The sequence below is a fragment of the Macrobrachium nipponense genome, chromosome 18 (assembly GCF_015104395.2).
Source record: "Macrobrachium nipponense isolate FS-2020 chromosome 18, ASM1510439v2, whole genome shotgun sequence".
Taxonomy (NCBI): Eukaryota; Metazoa; Arthropoda; class Malacostraca; order Decapoda; family Palaemonidae; genus Macrobrachium; species Macrobrachium nipponense.
In genome coordinates, this window is record NC_087211.1 from 17,737,250 (window position 1) to 17,758,238 (window position 20,989).

General features: G+C 43.7%; 3 protein-coding genes across 6 annotated transcripts in view; 2 read left to right on the forward strand and 1 right to left on the reverse strand.

The window, feature by feature from the left end:
• Positions 1–1,486: 1,486 nt before the first annotated feature.
• LOC135196726 (vitelline membrane outer layer protein 1 homolog) lies at positions 1,487–7,418 on the reverse strand. 2 transcript variants are annotated; one of them, XM_064223549.1, is made up of 5 exons: positions 7,294–7,418; positions 4,818–5,051; positions 3,426–3,538; positions 2,662–2,841; positions 1,487–1,863 (listed from the first exon to the last, which is right to left on the reverse strand). In XM_064223549.1, the coding sequence occupies exons 2-5, from the start codon at positions 4,861–4,863 to the stop codon at positions 1,621–1,623; spliced, it is 582 nt and encodes a 193-aa protein (XP_064079619.1). In that variant the 5' UTR covers positions 4,864–5,051; positions 7,294–7,418; the 3' UTR covers positions 1,487–1,620. The 2 variants fall into 2 exon arrangements, with proteins under 2 accessions (XP_064079619.1, XP_064079618.1); XM_064223548.1 differs by lacking the exon at positions 7,294–7,418 and having other exon boundaries at positions 4,818–5,586.
• On the forward strand, positions 5,001–7,701 carry LOC135196524 (vitelline membrane outer layer protein 1-like). Its single transcript, XM_064223371.1, has 4 exons — positions 5,001–5,076; positions 6,470–6,588; positions 6,784–6,960; positions 7,326–7,701. The coding sequence occupies exons 1-4, from the start codon at positions 5,001–5,003 to the stop codon at positions 7,566–7,568; spliced, it is 615 nt and encodes a 204-aa protein (XP_064079441.1). The 3' UTR covers positions 7,569–7,701.
• An 814-nt stretch (positions 7,702–8,515) lies between these two features.
• Positions 8,516–20,989, forward strand: part of LOC135196894 (MTOR-associated protein MEAK7-like) — a 49,899-nt gene continuing 37,425 nt past the window's right edge. The window contains exons 1-2 of one of the 3 annotated variants that reach the window (XM_064223682.1): positions 8,516–8,736; positions 18,099–18,234. In XM_064223682.1, coding sequence (XP_064079752.1) covers positions 18,109–18,234 — 126 coding nt within the window. In that variant the 5' untranslated portion in view covers positions 8,516–8,736; positions 18,099–18,108. Of the gene's footprint in view, positions 8,737–8,888; positions 9,087–18,098; positions 18,235–20,989 lie in introns of those variants that run through there. The other 2 variants (XM_064223684.1, XM_064223683.1) reach the window with 2 other exon arrangements.

Here is a 20,989-nt window from a genome sequence, read left to right on the forward strand (position 1 = left end):
GAAAACCCCTGGTTGTAACTGGTAGAAATGTCTGTAAGAAATATTATACAGTAAAAACGGTATTAAGGATGATGATAATATCAGTACTACCAGGTAGGGACTTCTTTGGTACAGACAAGCTTTTGAAAAATGCCTCGAAATTATTGCTTCAGAGCGGAAACTGTCAAAAAACCAACAATTTAATGCCTACAGTTTATCATTCGTGGCGTCCTCTAAATCATTCATCGACGACATGAGGTGTCACCTCCTCTTCATTAAAAAATAAATAAATAAACGCTTCAGTCTTTTAAAAACAAAACAGGTGGGCAGCACGTGACTTCGTCCTATTTTCTGACGTGTAGGTATACAGGAGGAGAGCTCATGAGCACACGATAAGATAAAAGAAAAAAATTAATAGGTACAGGACCTATATTAGTTTCACAGCACTGTTCATGATCCATCATTTTTGTTACTGACAGCAGAGACGCCTACAGACAAAGGATCATGACGAAGGGGGAACAACTTGTGATTTTAGCTGTTGTGTGCACCGCCCTCGTAACCGGTAAGAATAGTAAAGTGTTCTTTTTCTCAGCTTAATCCTGATCGCCGAACTCAGAATGTGTATTCCTGGCGGTCATAATAAGATAATGTTTGAATTATTGCGCTGGCTCGACCCTGTCATCTCTGAAATGGAGTGTATAGCTTCCACAGAATGCCAACCGGATTCTTTGTAACTTCTTTTTGTGAGACATTTAATGTGGCAGGAGTGACACCCGCAAAGCATTTGATATTTATTTATCATAACATAACAGTGAACCCTAGTGCGATAAACTCAGACCTGACTTTCTAACTGGAAAAAAAATTGTGCTAGTACCTACCATGAGTCCATGATAGAAGATTTGTCAGCACATTTTAGTTAATCTTCCAGCGCGTAACTAAACAGAACATTTGTTCTCAAACAGATGTGAACAAAACGACGCTAAACAATATTTGTTCAGCGATGAATGATAGATATGCTTGAATGAAGTCTACTATAGAAGTACCGGTGGTTAATTCTTAAACTATATACGATCTGATAGAGATAGGTCTAGCGCAGGCCGGCCTTATATATGCATCAGTTTACATTACTATAAAAAAGGGGAGAATTAGCTTACTCTCTTCCCTTGTTGAGTGTTTATTATTTTTATTTATTGATTTATTTATTTATTTAATTTATTTATTTATTTATTTATTTTTGTGTAAATGAAGGGAGTACCTGTGATGTCATTTAGCCGCTATAGTTACCTACAGTTTCCTACATGAGGTACACCTCCCAAAAAAGTCTCCTCAAATGTTTTGTAAGGGAAAACCAGCATATAACCTGTTTCTTTTTTTTATCAACTGCAGGTAAAAGAACAGGAAACTATGAATAAAAAGACCGGACCTTGAATTAGGAATGAAATAACCACTAGGTAAGAGACCATCAATGTTTAATAGATATCTTTTCCTTAATCAAATCAGGCTCAGCTGTCATAGGACAATCTATGCAAAACATTTGTCAGTTCTTTGTGTGACGTAAAAAACGACTGACAATTAAATTTCGGGGAAGAATGCTTTCAAGACATCTTGCACACTCAATGGACCTTTAAACTGAGTCTAGTACTACTGAGGTGCGTCACAGCAAAGAAACCTGACATCGTTCAGGGCGCTGTCATCCAGAAGAAGGCCCTGGTCCTCTTCCACCCTCGTCATGAGGCCGCAGATGACCTTGTCCTTCTTGCAGCTGACATGCTCCAACCACGACCCCCACTTGTTCCCTGGGGCCTCCAGTCCTTCGGCAGATCCGGAACACCACATGCGAAGAGCGTTGGCGGCAGTGTTGTCAGTATGGCCACCACTCTCACTCTTGGTTAGGAACAAGAGAATGAATGCCTAAATCATGAGGAACTGTTCTAGTGTCAAAAAAAAAAAAAATCACAGAATGTTTAGAAGTGATGGGTACATTTCTACTCAAAACAGCATCCACTTCTACATTCATACCTTATCTGCAGTATGGCCACTACAAAATCATAAATCTGAAAAGATCAAGTGGATGGACATTTCTTCCTCCTGTCGTCTCAACAGGAAACTTTTCCTAATTAGGAATACTTCTGGTATCCAAGTAAGCCAATTTAAGTCGCTTAATTCGACTTTCATTCAACAGCTATCAATACCTGGTGCCTTTCTGGTCTTCAGATTTTGTTCTGCTGTCTACTTTACACTCTGAAAAGCTATTTCAACCAGTAGACTCGAGTGTAAACTGGTCCCATCACATCTTATACCAGTAGACAATGCTTCCTTTATTATATCATTTTTAACACTTAAAAATACTCATTCCGTCAGTACAAAAACTTCACCATTAACTTATACAGCTGTTGACAGTAAGATTTTCAGCATTTACTCATCCTTTCTCTTTCCATTCACAACTTATCTGGAAAAGTTTCGATCTTATAGTCTCACAAAATATGTTTTTCTCTCTACATCTTGCCTTTCCCACCTTGTTAGGCTCCTATCATCTTTATCAGTCTCTTTTCTCCCTTACTTTCATCACCCTTCTCTATCCTCTCTTCTTATTCATATGGAAGTTCGGTGATCAGTTCTGTGAACTGCAGACGAAATATTGTATCCTTAAGGACCATTGTGGTCCAATCAACTTCACCTTACCTTGAGCTGATACCCTTTGAGGAACGATCCCCGTGGACAGGCCTTCACTCCGGTCCAACTTCCGCGGTTCATGCTGTCAGAGGTGACTTCCCCAACTAATGCCCCATCAGGGGTCGAGCACCGGAGTCTGATTGCATTGACGCTCGTGTCGTCATCGAAGGCGCCTTGTGCAGGCTCAAGCTATACAAAAAATAATAATAAAAAAAAGCAAGATTACCTATTAAGCCATAGCTCGGTGGCAGAACACTGGATTAACGTTTACAAGGCCAGAGGTTCCTTACTGCAGGCCATGCAGTCACCCCAAGAGTGAATAGTAGGTCAGGCGAATGAGCATAGGCCTAGAGACTACATCTCGGGATTTGCTGAGAACCGGAAGGCTCTGTTCCACTAGTGCCACTCTCTCAAATTTATATATACGTATATATATATATATATATATATATAGATATAATATATATATATATATATATATATTATATATAATATATATGCAGTAATTTTCATTAAGAAAAATAATTTAGCATACTATCAAAATTCCACTTAATTTAAATCTCTGTGTTTGTGACTATACGCTACCAACTACGCCACAAACAATAATTATAGACCTTATATTCAACCTGAATGAAATCAAAGCATTAGGTTACTAATGTAACAGAAAGGTCTACATCCAGCTCTGTCTGGAGGACCTTCTAATTCTTCATCCCAAAGGGATCTTATTTTTGCAAGCAGAAAAATACATTTAAAAAAAGAAGGTCAATACAAACCTTTATCTCGAATGCAGAGGCATAGGATCCATTAGGGCAGGCTTCCGTTGGTCCCCAGTATCCGAAATGGCTAGCGCCTAGGGCGTGGATGAAATCGTCCGGTGTATAGGCTTCTGCGCGTCAGTTATTTAGACCAAGAGCAGAAGATAAAATCACCGATATATCAAGGAATTGTTGCAATAGGCCTAAGGTCTGAGTAAGGTCAGTTGATAGATGTGGTGGACAGCATTCTTTGACAAAGGTCTTCTACAAAGTTTAATTGGGTTTATTATGTGATAATTTACGGAGATTATTGGAGACACGTTTTATCTTGAGTACAGTACTATTGGGTGTTGGGTGGTTTTGGGTAGAACCTCCCCTTCAGAAATTGAAAGATGGCGAGAAAAGGGTCGAAAAATTACAATATAACCTAGCAAAATTATTAAACTTATTTACAATGCTACGACACAGAAAAAAAAAAAAAACAGTAGAAAGGTTATATAATATCATCATAAATTAAGAATCCTTCTTGATCTACAGTAATAAATAAGAATCGGTAAATTCCGTTATGATTTTTTAAAATCATTCTCTAATCAAAAATGATATGAAAAAAATGGCAACAAAGTAGAAGGAAAAACAAGAATGTATATATATATATATATATATATATATATATATATATATATATATATATATATATATATATATGCAGAAGCCAGGTACTATGTCGTACCTCTAAGTAAATGGGGATACAATCCACAATGAAGTAAATTCCTCTTGTAGTTTAAAATATATATTACTTGTATAGGATTAAGCTTTCGACCATCAACTGTGGTCTTGTTCACTAAAGTGAACAAGACCACAGTTGATGGTCGAAAGCTTTAATCCTATACAAGTAATATATACTAAACTCAAGAGGAATTTACTTCATTGTGGATTGTATCCCCATATATATATATATATATATATATATATATATATATATATATATATATATATATATATATATATACTATATATCGAGCTACAAATGTCCTTTAATATCTAATTCACTCTACCTTGGAATTAATATATTTTCATATATGTTTAACCGAGGGGAATTTATTAAGCGATAATAGAATTGGCGGCCGACAGGAGCGAACCATCGACCTCTCAATTCCAGGACTGGCAGTGAAGCCTTAGCCAAGGCTTCACTGCCAGTCCTGGAATTGAGAGGTCGATGGTTCGCTCCTGTCGGCCGCCAATTCTATTATCGCTTAATAAATTTCCCCTCGGTTAAACATATATGAAAATATATTAATTCCGAGGTAGAGCGAATTAGATATTAAAGGACATTTGTAGCTCGATTTATGTATATGAATCACGGTAATGTGATAGACTTATATATATATACTATATATATAGAATACTAACCACATGCTGAAACAGCAACAGTAACGAGAATTAATAGTACTATCATGGCTGTTAGTACTACAATGCCAACTCCGACTCCTGCTGCTAGACTGATCTTCTGGCTCAGAGTCGCTTTTTTCTTAAATCTTCTGGCGTGGCATCAGTCAGGCCAAGGACCTTGAGTCAGGGTATGCTGAGAAAGTGATGGCGGTGGCCACTTATCCCAGCAAGCAGTTGAAACTGTTCTTGATCTGCCTGGATATTAGTGAAATAACAATCAGTATGGCAGTTTAGTCTATCAATACAAACAGGAAAATCGTTAAAATTCGGATTATTTCTTTTCTATGTATACGTGTAAATTGAAAAAGCCTTGTAATATGGAAGTATAACGTCAGAGTGGAAACTACAGCGATAAGATACACGTGATACAGTCGCATTTTATGTAACATGTGAGAACACGACAAATGGAGATGAGAAACTATAGAGCTCCTGATAAGACTCCTGTTATATCACTCGTATTCCCTTTGAGTGCCCATAAGTATAACCCTTGGTAAATACATTAAATATCCATAAGATCCTTGATGATTCAGCCAAATTTAATGGTGACAAAATTGATTTGAGGGAAACACTAGACTCATTCAAGAGCCTTAGTCAGTCAGTTATCTCACACTGGTGTTGTTATTCTGCGTACTACAGTCATATGGGCGTCTTATGGTTATGGTTATGGATATGGGTCGAGGCAATGCCTTTGCAACGGCGCCTCTTAATCTTTTTTTTTTTTTAATTGTTGAGCTCTCATTTTTTTTCTCTCTTTTTTCCACATCATGAATATGGTTTTTTTTTCTTATTTCATTATTAGCCTGTTAATAGAAATTTTCCAACTTTGTAACTTTCTTTCTCTTCATAGGGTTGCTGTAGCCCAATTGCTTCAACTCGTTCTTCTCTATAAGTACAACAATATAAGAGGAAATGAAATATGTCTTCTACTGTATTATGGCAAAAAGGACAACAGGTCTTCCGTCACTTCGTATCGAAACGTTCAAATTTCTCTGTCGTGAATTACCCCTGTAACATTTGTCACTGCATAATTTCTCCCAGTGACGTCGAGGTCAGTGAATGCGCCTCAGCTATGTATAGTCAAAAAAAAAAAAAAAAAAAAAAAAAAAAAAAAGTGTAGCTCATCGATCCACGACGTTCATCCATTCCTAATTATTTATAAGTTTCAGATTTTCACTTTTTTTCAACGGGAAATTTCACACGTAGCCCCTCCCAACTGTTATTCTTCAGGTAAAGTTACTCAGCATCCCTATAACTTTAAATCGCTGATGTACTTGAGGTGCTCTCAAACTAGTAAACGCAGTTTTAAATAGTCTGCTAATTGTATAAGTAAAGTCGTGCCATTTTTCCATTCTTTAACGCTTTTTTGGGGGGTGACAATTGAAGGTCCCATTTCAATCAACTCGCCTAACCTTTTACAGAATGATATACTGTATCAAATGCAAATTTAATTTGTCCGTGAACCATGTAAGAAAATTTTGTCCCCATTTTACGCCTTTTTTTTTGGCAAATCGAGATCCCATTTAAATAAACACCTTTATTATTTTATTTTACGTAGTAGACAGCAATTTGCCGTAAGTAAAGACGACATCTTTTCTACTAATCCTGTTTTCTAGGCCTAGACGTTGACAGTCCCGATGATTACATTCACACTCTCGGAGCAACACACTGGGGATATTGGGGGTTAACAGAGGCCTGTGCAAATGGTTCTTACGCCTATGGATTTGAAATCAAGGTTAGTGACTGAATAAAATAAAAAGAGAAAGAAAGAACAGCTGTCATAATAAAAATAGCAACGCGGTCTAGCTTTATCACCAATAATATACTGATATAATCCTGAATTACTTAGTGATAAACTATTCAAAATGAAGGGATTGAATTTTTGAATGGTGTGCTTGGCTTGTAAACCTTTCATTACGACTATTTCCAGGTGGAACAAGAACATGGGGCCTTCGATGACGACACCAGCATGAACGCCATCCAGCTCTTCTGCCGCACGAAGGAGGGAACTCACACCGGTGAAGTCACTTCCTCCACGATGGGATTCGGTTCTTGGACTGGCTCCCATCATTGTCACAGCGGATACCTCATCGGATATGACTTGAAAGTGAGTCATATTAGATCTCTGCTTCTCTCTTGAATCTCGTTGAAGGTCTTGCACTTAAGTTACCTCTCATAAAGTGTTATTGCTTATAACTATAAAACTAATTTATCCTTATAGCTATGTCTATTTATGGCTGCTTTTGTTAATAATCACACAAAGAATCTCTCGAGACACCTAATACACCGAGAAAACTTGCCAGTTTTGACTAGGAGCTTGACAGCATATGTTATTTTTAATGAAGACAGCAGATTTAGATATATTTTAGGTAAAACGTCTGCGCATCATGAAATAAACTTTAATTGGAAGTTCAGGACCACCAGCAAGGTATCTACCTACATGTCTAATCTTCGTACAATTTGCTAACTTAGGTTCACCAAGACGCCGGTGCTCTGGGGGACAACACTGCCGCCAACGGACTGAAGATGTGGTGCTCAGGGGACACGGAGCCTCTCGAAGCACCGGGAAACCACTGGGGTCATTACATTGGAAAGTCGGCTTGCCGGCCTGGGATGGTTATATGCGGTCTCATGACTCGCGTCCAGGAAGAGCAGGGTGCTCTCAGTGATGACACGGCTTTAAATGATGTCAAGTTCCTTTGCTGTGATCTCTAGTGAACCGATAGGATGAGAACTGTTTGGTTTTCATATTTCGACTTTGTCTTCGTTCAGCAAAATCCAGCTAACTGTTCGTCTGTGCATTCATGAAATTGATGGTTTAAACATCAATCCCAGGGGTCACTAATTACATAGCCTAGTAATGTCAATGCTTTCCTTATCCTACCTATTATGAAATTCGGCCGATTTGAATGATCTGTGGACTAGTTTAGTCGAGGTGATGTTTACGAAATTAGTACTAATGTGATGGAATCATCTCAGGTAATAGAAAACAGTGTAACTTTAACCTTAAAAGTCTACCTTTTTTTTCTAAAAGGAACATCTTGATCTCCTCTCACTGCCTCTGCCTGCAGTTAGTGCAGTACCAGTTGAGAGAGAGATAGAGGTAGAGAGAGAATGTCAATGATCTCATAAATGAATTAGAGAAGAAGGCAAAAAATGCAAGAAAATTTAGGAAGAAACTACGGGGTAGGAATAGGAGAATAATACAAACATTTCTACAATGGAAAGAGAAGTTAAAGCAGAGTCCAACGTAGCAAAGTGGAGAAAAGTAATTGAGTCGGTTTAAAGGGGAACTAGGTGAGAAATAAGTTACAGTATTTGCCAAGTAATAGAAGTAGTCTCAACCTAAGATTACCATGAACTGACCAATAAAAGGACTCTGTATTATGCAACTGTACGAGTATGTCCAAATAAATGAAAAATCAATCAATCAACGACGGAAACAGGTTAAAAATGAACAAAATACATGTTTGCTTCGTTGAATAAGTGTAAACCAAGATCATTTCTCACTTTACTGCCTAACACATGCTGTAACAATATTTAGGTTAAATACAAAGAAGGTGAAGACAGATACGGTGCTACAAACAATCATAATATAAAAATTCACACCAGGAGACCATCGAGCTCGAGATGGGGAGCTGCTTCATGGCATCATCTTCGCATTACTACTACTGTCTACTGCGGCGTACGACTGCCCCGCTACTAATATTATGCTGGCGAAATCTGCAATTACTATTACTACTACGGAGCCCAGCTTAAATTTACAGAATTTAATAGCTCGTAAACGACCATACTTCGAACAAATAGGAACTGTTGGAACGGGATAGAATATACAAAGGTCTAATCAAGTCTTGTGATTGAAATACGGACGCGTCTGGAGTAGGTACGAGGGAGTGAAAATGGTGTTGTCGGGATTTTTTTTTTTTATAATACTACTATGTTTATTTATTTCGACCCTCGTTCCGTTGTGTTATGATGTCTTTCTTCCATCGAACGAGATTTATATAAATTTGTCGCTGAATTTTATAGAAATTGAGATGGGGGAAGTTAGTTTTAGTAGCTAGGTTTGTTGGTGAGTCAGGGTCAGCGTGAAAGTGTCATGGGAGCGTGACTGTCGGGATCGTGTCTCCCCCGTACTATCGATCCTGTTAAGGGGACAGCAGAAGACTTTTGGCCTTTATTTCGGTGGGTTTCGGCCAGCTTAGAAGCAGATTGAAGATATATTCATCAAGGGTAATCGCTATGCTAAGTCTATCCTTAAGCTTAATTTATCCCCCCCCCCCCTCCTTAACCTAAATGTAGTGGACTTGCTTTTTTCCTTTGTAGGTAGACCCCTTGAGCTTGTAGCATTCCACTTTTGTGATTAAGGCTGAAGCTTTGTCATTGAAGATAAGGTAATTTTTGAGAAACCGTTTTGCGTTTTTCATGCAAAAATGACCTACTATACCTAGGTAAGCTGAGTATTTCTACAGAAGCACTCCGCACGGACTGCAAGGAACGTAACTGCGGATATGACATCCACTAGGGATTGGGGCGTCCAATGTATTTCGCAGTGTTTAGTACTGGACCCTGGGGGTTAATTACAGTCGTCCGAATAAATATTAATTAAAATTTTTGTTCAGTATTTAAAACTGCATAGAAAAACCGCAACTGCCATAGTCTAGGCCGCCGCGGATAAGTACCCTAGATCTACCGTAAGCTGCAATTTGCCCAATTTTTTTTGCTTATTTGTGCAGGTTATGTATTGAGAAGAATTGTTTTGTTTTGATGTGTTTTACCCAAGAAAAATATAAGTTATAATGTGGGAAGTGGCTGGAGTTTTCAAAAAAATAACCAAAGATAATACTAATAATGATAATAGGCTAAGTTCTTCTAACTTTGGTGAGACCTAATACTATATACAATTCAGACTAGGGCTATATGATTAAAATTTTTGGCTTGTATCTTGTCTAGTTTAGAATGACATACAGTGCCTATCTCATTAAAACTGAAGACTGCTAGTCCTATTGTGCGCCTCAATGTTCAGTTTACATAAAAAATAGCTGCCGTTTTTAGTACCAGTACCTTGGAGACGAGTGTAAAATCACAAAAAGACGTAACCATAATCAGAACCTTAAAAGTAGTAAAAATTCCAACAGGCAACTGGAAGGAACCAGGCCACAGTAGTATTCTTCACTTTTACCAATCATTCCAACACGTACTTTCACTTTGGCTTTCAACGCAATCAACACAAAATTGTCTTCAAAGGCGATGTTATAGTAGGGACACACACACACACACACACACTCCAAGGTCCATGGGTGTAAGCCCTTGGGCCGGGTTAGGAAACAATGCCCTAGGCATGGGACATGTCTTTAATCACATTTCAGGTAGGCCACTCTATCATGATGGGTGAAGCTCTGTTCTTGGGAAATATGTCTTTGAGGATAATTTTTTGATTGAGATGAAAGCCAAGGCTGATGCACATGTTAAGACTGTTCAGTAAGTTGCTATAGTACATTAACAGATCAGAGTGTTTTCTTCCATGTAAATTGGCAGACCGTGTGTTGTTTTGAGCCCTTTTTGCTATATTTTTATTTCTGGATTCACTCAGAACTTATAAAACCAATTACATATTTGTTCCGATACGTAATACAAACCATCGGTCCTTTAACAATAGGAAGTAGCTAGCGGCAGCTGGAACGGTCGTAAGCTTCGAACAAGGGGAGAACGGTAGTTAACTGCTTGTCCGACAGTCGCGCGGGAGGTAAACAAATCACTTTTGCTTTCGGCCGCGGGTGTGAAGGACGTGTTCGTCATCGCTCTCTGCCCGCTTCATCGTCGTATGCTTTGTTTATATTGTGTTTTCTACTAATGGTTTGTTTGACTTGAAAATGAAACTGTAAGTACACTGTTTTCATTTTCATTACTTAATTATGAACCAACATGGAGTTATCGCCGTAGATGCGGCGATTTCCTCTCTTTTCATGAATTGAACCCTTGAATTATGTCTCGGTGCCGAGGGCGGGTGCGCTCGCGCCGAGTCATGTATTTTGGGCGAAAGTGTGTAATTGAAAAATGTAAGTACTCTTTTCATTATATTTTTGCCCTGTGCGTTCGTTACCGAGAGTGTGATTGCGCTCGGCACGAGCCTTTTAATTTTGTATAATAGAATGCAATGAAAGTGGATTCGCAATTGCAATATTCTTTTCATTTTCATTTATTTATTTGCATGGAATTTAATTTGGATCAATTTTCGTTCTTACCCGGGAATTGATCCTTACGATTTTTTTATGTGAAAATGAAATCGCAAGTGCAGTATTCTGTTTCATTTTCATATATATTTTATGATAGCATCATATTATTGGATCAAGTTTCCGTTCTTACCCGGGAATTGATCTTTTTCCCCTTTAAGTTCTATGAAGTGAATCGCAAGGGCAGTATTCTGTTTCATTTTCATATTACTTTTCACTGCTGTGCGGGGGTAGGGGAAGCGAAGATCTGCCAGGAGGTCGTCGGAAAGCTCTCCCGCGACTCCCTTGGTATCCGATTCTTCGTCTTCCTTCCTGCACCCCGCTCAGCTTCTTCGTTGTATTTTGTATTTGGGGTCTTCCTTGCGTTCGGGGTGGGGCATGTCTTCCCCCCGTGCGTGAGGGAACCCCTCTTACTAATCTATCTATATTACCGCAGGTGCTACATCCGTGGGAGACGACCTTGGACAGGTATGGACCACCGCGGAGGCAGGGCGTGCCTAGCATCCACGGGCTGCTGCAGCGTCTAGCGAGGTCTGGGGCGGTCTCCACTACTACCACGGCCGCTTATGCTGCTCCCCCCCTCCTGGTCTACACTCCCCATGCTGTGTCGATGACGCCGTCTGCCGCTACTAGGGCCGCAGCCGTACCGAGGTGGGGTTGCGCCGCCGCCTGTTTTCTTCGTGTTGCCTGCCCCAGACTTCCGCTGTTCCAGCAGCTCGCCCCTGGACCGGCCGCCAGGACCCAGGTTCCGCTGGCTGCCGATGATTCTAAGAGGCGATCGCTGGGCTTGCCGTACCTGCCGCTGATGTGATTCCCGCTGTTGGCTTGGCTGTCCCTTCTGGGTCTACCGCTGCCGCTGTTCCTGCCGCTCCTGAGCTGGTTGCTGTTCCTGTCGCTCCTGGTTCCTGTGCCTGTCCATGCTGGTCCTGCCCACGGTGTGTCTTCCCCAGTCCCAGGTCCTTCCGGACAGGTGCAGTCGGGCCGTGTTGCTTCGGCAATAGCCCCGGCTCCGGCCTGGATGGAGGACCTGACGACTGTCCTGCGTGAGCTGACGAGGAAGAGGAGAAGAGGAAGCTGTCATCTTCGTCTTCATCGTCTGCTGCTGCCTCTTCCCCTTCGACTTCTAAGGCCCATAAGCCGAAGAAGAAGAAGGGGCTGCCTTCCCCCCTAAGAAGTCTCCTTCGGGAACTTCTAAGGGCCCGTCCCACCCCGGTGGGACGGGGGGTCCTTCTGCTGGTCCTCCTGCTCCTTCGGGAGCGGGGCCCGTCTCCCCTTCCGTAAGGAAGAGATAGACGGGGACCAGAGGAGTATCGGTTAGCGCTGGTACTTCCTCGCCTGGTGCTAGCGGCGATGCCGCTACGCCAGGTTCCGGCTCGGTCTCTCGTTCGCGAGAGATCCCGAGTGTACGTTCTCCCTCGGGAGACCGTGCAGCCAAGTTTCAGCGCCAGAGTTCGCTCGGCGCCAAGACGCGGCACGGAGCAGAAGGCTGGTGAGAGACGCTCAGGTGACTCTTGCCAGGCCAGCGGCCGCTCTTGCAGCGACCAGCTGGTAACCCGGGTTTTCCCCCCTAAGAAGGCTCCTTCGGGACCTTCTAAGGGCCCGTCTCGCTCCGGCGATTCGGGGAGCTCTTCTGCTGGTCCTCCTGCTCCCTCGGGAACAGGGCCCGTCTTTTCTTCTACCAAGGAGAAGAAGACGGGGACCAGAGGAGTACCAGCTTCGGCTGGCACTTCCTCGCCTGGTTCTAGCGGTTCTGCCGCTAAACCAGGATCCGCCTCGGCTTCTCGTTAGCGAGAAGTACCGAGTGGACGGTCTCCCGCGGGGGACCGTCCAGCCAAAGTCTTGACACTCGAGCTCGCTCGCCGCCAAGACCGAAGCGCGGAGCAGAAGACTGGCGAGTGTCGTGCAGACGACTCTCGCTAGGCCAGTGGACGCTCTCGCAGCGACCAGCTGGCTGCTCGGGTTGACGTGACGGTCGCTGACCAGCCACGGGTTGAGGCGAGGAAGGGGTCCCCGCGGTCGTCGGTACCAGCCACGGCTGGTACCAGCGGCTAGACGCACCGAGAGGACGCTCGCCGGTCTCACCGCGTCAACGAGCCTAGCAGGTCACCTGACGCCGCTCCCATCGGGACCGGGCGGAGACGGTAACCAGCAACAGCTCGCCTGACGCTAGAGATCAGCGTCGACGTTCTCAGCCGAGCCTCTCGCCCCAGGCGAGCGGCAAGGCTAGGCCTGCTGCTCGATCGCCACTGCGGTTGGACGATCAGCAGCAGCCCTCCAAGCACGCTGGTCCTGACAGCGAGCTAGGGGGGAGCGTCAGGTCTGCCTCTCCTGTACCTTCAACCTCCTCGGGCTACACCGGGAGGAGCGAGGTACCTATGAGTGATCGCGAGAGGTGCGCCGCTCGCGATCCCGCTATGACGCCGTATGGACCAGGCACGGTTCTAGGACCGACCAGGACATACGCGCAAGTAGCTGGAGGCGACCGTCAGGGGTCTGCCGCTGTTCCTCCTTCTGAAGGAGGAGTATCTCGGGATCTGTTCTTGTTGGAGGGACTGGACGGTCCTACTCCGCAAGACACGGTTACTCCCGAGATACAGAGGAATTTGCAGAAGTCATTAAGCTGATTCGTCAGCATAATGACCTTGCGGAAGGATTGCCGCTCCCACCAGCAGAGCCCACGTCTCTGCTCGAGTCGTTTTGGGGCCCGAGAGGGAACCCAAACCGACGGTGGGTCTGCCGCGATCGGAACTTGCCGATTCTGTCTCGAACCAGAGTCTCTCGTCTCCGGACAAGAAGGCTCTCTCAGTTCTGGCCGGTCGATCAAGCTACTTCCACCTCCTCTACTGCGACAGCGGCGTTTCTACGTGTCTTCGGACACCGTATTTGAATACTCCTTCGGTCCTCCTGAGAGGTTTCGACCTCGACGAGGACTGGAATGAGTCGGAGGACGGTATCGGCTCTCTCCTGTCAGGTGTCGATCAGCCCCACCCAGACGACGTTCACAGTGGCGGCAGACCCTTACCTACAGTGAGAGTTCGTAACCCTCCGCGGGAAAAACGTTTTCTCCTGACGATACGTTTTCCCAGACTCTGAGAGGCCATCGCCGCAAGGCGATGGCTGTTCCTACTCTTCTCCAACTGCTAGTTCCACTGGGAAGGCGAGCGAGTATCCAATTCCTCCCCCATTCCCTCTCTCCTTACGGTTACGAGGGAAAGGGGAGGGATCCTACAGAGATTTCTCTGTAGGATCCCACGTTCGGGACTGCGCTACCGGGGGGGACCTTCGGGTCCTACCTGACGTAAGCCCCGGTCGTTGAGGAGGAATCCTGCCCCATTCTCGTTTTCTACGGGAATCGAGAGGACCACCAGCCGATATCGTTTGACGAATTCGGTGGGGGTTTCGCAGACTGCTTAGAATTCTACGGAATTTCTAACGCATTCAGTATTCGAGTTTTACGATCTCTAAACACTTACGCGAGACCACGGTCCAAAGTGAGCGAGATGAGAATCCCCGATATACACGATAATCGGGAACCTCGCCTATGCTCGAATTCCTGGAATTTCTAGCATTGGGAAGAAGACTGCTGCTGAAGAAACTATCTCACAGTAGGCGACCAACCTGGACTAGAGAAGATCGGACGGGAATATCCAGTTTGGCTTGAACTATCGTCTTAGTATTCTGTTCACCATTGAAGCTTTCCTTCGAGGAAGACTTCTCCTTCACTCTCTTTGATAGAGATCGAAGGTGGTCGATCTCCAATCCTTATTTTGTTTTCTTGAAGGAAAGAATTTAGGATGGAGATCGTTGTTCAGAATCCTACAAATATACTACGTATATTAACCTCGCGACATGATTCTACTAAGCAGTTGAATTGTCCGAGGGGTAGGCGCATATCCTAGTTAATCTACAGATTGCGACTTATAAGAAAAGTATTCTAATTGAACTGCAACTCGGGGTTGCCTGCAACCTCCCAGGAGTTTTCAGTTTCAATTTTATATACTTATGGTTTTGTCACGACAACACCATTTCAACTTTTATATTTACCGAAATTCGTTTCGCCTAAATATAATTGCTCGAGCATATCTTTTATGCTCGGTAGTTCTAGCCGAACGCATTCCTTCGTGGAATAATGGATTACCTGGCAACTCAGGATGACGAGTCAGCGAGAGCTCAGGCTCAACTACTGCGTATTGGAACTGCCTGATAGCAGCTCAGTATCAGCTGGGCCTCCGATATGCACGGTCATGTATGTCTCTCTCTGCCCTGCTTTGATTGACTACCGAACCGTATCTCTGCCCAACAATCATGGACTTAGGTCTCTGATTAACGGGGATTCTCGCAATAATGAAGGACCATCTACTGCTGTGACGCTAGATTCCATCGCCTTCGACATTGCGAGAATTTTCAACAGAGATATCTCTTGGACTCTTTCATCTTTCTGTTTACCGCACGGTAACAGAAGTCTGTACAAGTCTCCCGCTGCATCGCACTGCGATAATGCGAATGATTTTGCAGACATCTGAGTTTGTCTTCAAAATATCTCTTATTCGTAGGTGTACAATTGTTCATTGTTCAACCGAATTACGAGATGTGTCAGAAGACATCGCCTACTCTCCGACCTGACAGCTCTACTTCCAAATGTTCAGCCCATGAGAAGCAGTTCTTCAGGCGGCTTTCCCCTGTGTTTTCATTACTGAAGAACGCCCCGCTTTCATTGCAACTACGACTTCTCACCGGACAGCAATGAAATAGCGGTTAGCGTTTTCAGTCATTTGTAAGCACAGGTTATGAATCTTGAGAATCCTTCTCTCGATTCATCTGTGAAGACGTAGGTTGCATTCAATATCTACCTTCGTCTTCAACGGTACATAGTTTTGTTTCTCCTTAGCTGAGATTCAACAACCATGAGATGTTTTACCTTCAGGGACCTCGGTCTCTAGAAGGCAATTGACTTTCGCCTGTTGGGCACATGCCTTAAGAGAATCATCACCTCGCTGTCCGGCATCGGTGACAAACAAATACATTATTTGTTTGGTCTCTCGGCATAACCCTTTAAAGGCGAAGGTCACGTGACTTACTCGGATGCTTTGACAACTTGCCTCCTACCGAACGCAGAGTCAGTCGGCAGCTGTCAGAGCGGCCGAGTCAGTTACGAATTACGCTGTTGACTTAGTTCGGTTGTTACAGAGCAATCATTACTTCGTTTTAATAGCTTGTCACAGTACCCATACCATTGACACCCACCATGGAGTGTCGGTGTCCTATCCACTACCGAGAACTTCGCTGCATGGGGATAGGAGGATGCGAGAGACTTCGTGGCAAACGGACAGACCAGTATGGGTACTGGACATCACCGAAGTAGAGAAGAAGGATAGGTCATGCGACTATTTCCTTCTTTTCCTCTGAGGAACTGCATGACTTCTCCTGCGAAGTCAAGCATCCAGGGGATGGGGATCCGTGACGCTCGATTTCGTACCGAACTTCGTAGCGAAGACTCAGAACCCTTCGGTCCCTGACGATTGGTTCGAGTCGTTCACAATCCCCTCCCTAATGGACTTCACCGCCTTCGATGCGAAGGAGATGCTGCCTTGTCCGCAAGAACTTCTCCGTGGCGCAGGTACTGAAGGCAGGGGTCTGGTCAACCAGACCACATGCCCTTCCTTCTACCTTCGGGATATTGCCCACAGGTCCTTGGATCTTTTTTCCTTGGGCCGGCCCATGGTGGCTGCTCAACACGTTGTGTAGCGAACCCAGACCCTCGCAGGCTGAACAGCATCGAGTCCTGGTGTGACCATAAGAATGGATGAGTGAATGAGAGTGTGACTGGCTCCTCTTCCCATCTTTTTCTTCCCCTCTACTGTGGTTAGAGGGACATGGTCGTCACCCTGCTGGATAAGGACAAGATGCAGGTGAGCTACTCAACAGAGCCCCATCCTATCCCTTTCACTAGGGATAGGAGCGTATATCCACCACTTCCTCCAACAAGGGGGAGGAAGTGGATGCCAGCTTGAGACAACCCATACTTTATGTTGCCTCTTGCAAACAGGAACAAGTTCTTGCTTGCTGGTACGAAGAGATACGCTTGCCTCTCTCTTAGTACTCGGCCCAGAGGTCTGACCATTGATCCTGCGGTGCACACCCCGATCAATCGGACAGAGGCTTGGATCCCTCCCTCGCTCTTACGACCAGGGAGGCATTCCAGGGATGGACGAACACCAGTCTGTTCATCAAAAGACTCAGATTCCTCCCACCAAGAAGTGAGTCTTCCTATTGTTAAAGGACCGATGGTTTGTATTACGTATCGGAACAAATGACAATTTGTCGAAAATTGCATTTTTCCTAACTATACAAACCTGAGGTCCTTTACATATAGTCCCTCCTCATGCCACCCCTCACTCTGCGTATTTTGCATGGGCCAAAAGCAAAAGTGATTTGTTTACCTCCCAGTCGCGCGGCGCGCGACTGTCGGACAAGCAGTTAACTACCGTTCTCCCCTTGTTCGAAGCTTACGACCGTTCCAGCTGCCGCTAGCTACTTCCTATTGTTAAAGGACCTCAGGTTTGTATAGTTAGGAAAAATGCAATTTTCGACAAATTGTCATATTACATTTTTTGTTCCATTGAATTCTCCAAACATGCAAAACTTTATAAAGCTATGATATTAACAGTTTGTCCCATTATCATTTCCAAACAACACTTGTCCACCAGGCTACATTAGTTCTAGTTTATGTAGATATAGCATTCCCTTAAATTTTAGACATACAGCCTCTCTCACCCAAGTGGCTGTAGGTACATATATTGATTTAAGAACAAGCTTCTTACTTTGAGAGTAATTAGAGACTGGAGTTTATACTACACATGAGGTAACTTGCTTTTGTGAAGAACACCTTCTGGGTAAATTATTGAAATTTTATATTACCGTATATAGAATCTTATTACTCATTCTCAAGTTACTGGTTTCAAGATACTGTACCCTGTATTTGAATTGTAAAGATTGGTATTTTATATTTCAGGTTTACTAACATGGGTGCTGAGGGAAGTAAAACAGAGAAAAATCAGCATTTCTCTGCTGAAGAACATCAGCTTCTTTTGCAAACGCTCAGCAAGATCGACAGTAATGGAGAGAAACTGTCTATTTCATCTTTGGAGGTGGGAGATTCTAATGCTCAGTGACTTTTTATATGGAATGTTGTTCTTTTTTGAGGTCAAGAAATACAAAGAATAGATATGTTTTGGAATAAGTTTAAGATTTTCTGTGTTCTAGGCCAATACATTTTGAGATTGTTTAACTGATTAGAGTAACCAAATTGTGCTGCCGAACATTCCCTATGCTTCACACAATATTATCCTTGAAGCACTTTTTGTATGTTCATGTGAGATAGCTTCTGTTTTGCAACCAACTTGTTAGTAGTTTGCAAAGGTAGTATGTTATAGGGATGAAATTGGTTCGTACATACCTTCGTATTTTGTATAGAGTATGTACTTCTTTTTAATGATCACCATATTCTTTGGAAGCTCGAATTTCAAGTCATTTGCACCTGCCTTGGGCCATTTTTTTTATCCAAAATAACTCACAGTTGCTCAATAACTGAATAAGCTTACCAGGAACTACCAAAGATTAAATGAAAAAAATAACTGATCAAGTGCAACAAGATCCAGACTCCATAAAGTTAAGAATAACCACCGAAAGAGAAATGAAAGTCCAAGATGTTGTTCACAGGCTTGTGGATTTAGTCATAGATAAAAACCTGGTTCTCTCACACTTGACTCAGTGCAAAGACATAGGACTAGTTGCAAAAGTATAAATGAATTACAAGGCACTTATTAAAATGGTAAAAATGACATGGCTAAGCAAGCCATCAAGACTCGCCAGTATGAAGATACAAGTCCAAATATATAACAGATATGTAATTAACAGGAAAAGTGGCTGGACCCCTTCCAGACTGTCAAAACAGGTAAATGGCCAGGTTTACAAGTCTGTAAGCAGGTTTAGGTATGTAAGGCAGTTATTCAAGCTGGCAAAGGAGCACACATTCAATACTTAACTTCAGTAGTTACCACCACCAGTTAGTCATGGAAGGGAGAATAAGGTTCAAAGTGAGGTTGATCTACTGACTTGAAGGGGTATGGATGAAGACAGAAAATGTCTAAGGTATGGGTCTTTGTTATATACTACCAGTGTTCATTGCCGGGGGCACTCGGAGACCCATATACAAACTTTAATAGGTGGAAATGGGTGCTTCTATTTCTGTGATGTGTCTGGAGGTCGCTACTACCATAGGAAGAAGGGGGTTTGTGGTGAAAAAATTTACACTTTTAAATATACTTATTGTAAACAAGCCTGTCACAGTGAATAGAATTTTAATAATGAAGAAATATATAAAAATAAGCATAGAATTTACATTAATTACAAATTTGTTCATGCCACTACCATGACAGATATATATATAGCTGTATTTTCTGACGTCCGACAGAAATTTCAAAACTCGCGGCACACGCAGTGGGCGGCCAGGTGGTAGTACCCATTCCCGCCGCTGGGAGGCGGATATCAGGAACCATTCCCATTTTCTATTCATATTTTTTCTGTCGCCGGTCGGTAAACATCTGTTTACAGACCTCTGCTCAGGATTTTTTGGAATTTGACTCGTTTCTAAGTATCTGATTGATTTTGTTGGTATTGAATTGGATTGTTGAATTGGCATGCGCGATAGTGGACCGTTTTTTGATTTTGGATTGACTTTCTCTATAAGATATGTCTGGATCAAGTGGTGTGAGTTTCAGAGTGTGTGTGAGTGCTGATTGTAAGGTGAGGCTACCGAAAGCATCGGTAGACCCCCACACAGTATGTATGAGTTGTAGGGGGCTTCATTGTTTGATTGATCATCGGTGCAAGGAATGTGAGAGATTGACTGATGATGAATGGAGAGCATATGAGTCCTATCGCCTTAAATTGGAGCGCGATAGGATCAGGAGGTCTTCCTCAAGGAGTTCTTCCAAAGGTAAGACTAACGTTTCTCCTGCACTAACACCTGTAGTGTTTACAACCCCTAAACCTGTGTTGCCTTCGGGCTCTGATTCTGTGTCGGGAGGAGCGGATGCTCTCTCTATGATTTTGGAGTCCCTTCGCACTCTGGAGACCAAAGTGAAAGCCTTGGAAACTGGCTCGGTGCAAGTGTTGTGATCGTGCCCCAGTGTTGTGGAGGGGCGTCAGATCGGCCCCATAATGCTTCTAGGCCTAGACCTCTATCAGACTCCCAAGACCCAGGGAGGAGGTATGTCGAAAGCCGCAAGAGGGTTACGGGGGCTTCCCACCGATCTGGCGTCCCTTCGGCAGACCATGTAGCAAAGACCCAGGCTGCCAAGGACCGTGCACGAGCACGCGTCTTGAAGGATTGCTTTTCGTCCTCCGAAGCGTCCTCCCCGCGCAAGGGGTGGAGCGCTCGGAGAGACTCTCGTCCGTTAAAGAGGACGTTTCTTGCGGAGGACGCTTCACGTCCTCTTTCGTCCGCTTTCGTCGGAAGACGCTTATGATGTCTTTCCTCCTCAGAAGAGAGGTAGGATCTCCTCCGATGAGGACGCTAGGTTGCGCGCACAGGCGCGTACACCTGAGAAACAGGTAGCTGTTCCTTTGAGAAGGAAGGAGGCGTCCCCTCGCCCCTCGTCTTCTCACAGGACCAGTCCTGCTTCCTCGTCTCATTCTTCTCCAACGAAGAACATTCTTTTGTCCCTTCAGGACCAGCTATCCTCGCTTATGGCTCAGAGGACTTGCCCAGCAGCAGTCGAGCCTAAGCGGAGGAAGGACCTTAGACTGCCTGTAAAGAGGACTAAGCAGTCTCCGTTGCCTTCGCCTCCTGCGTCTCGTTCGCCGATCGCTTCTCCTTCAGCGATTCGCCGATCTCGTTCG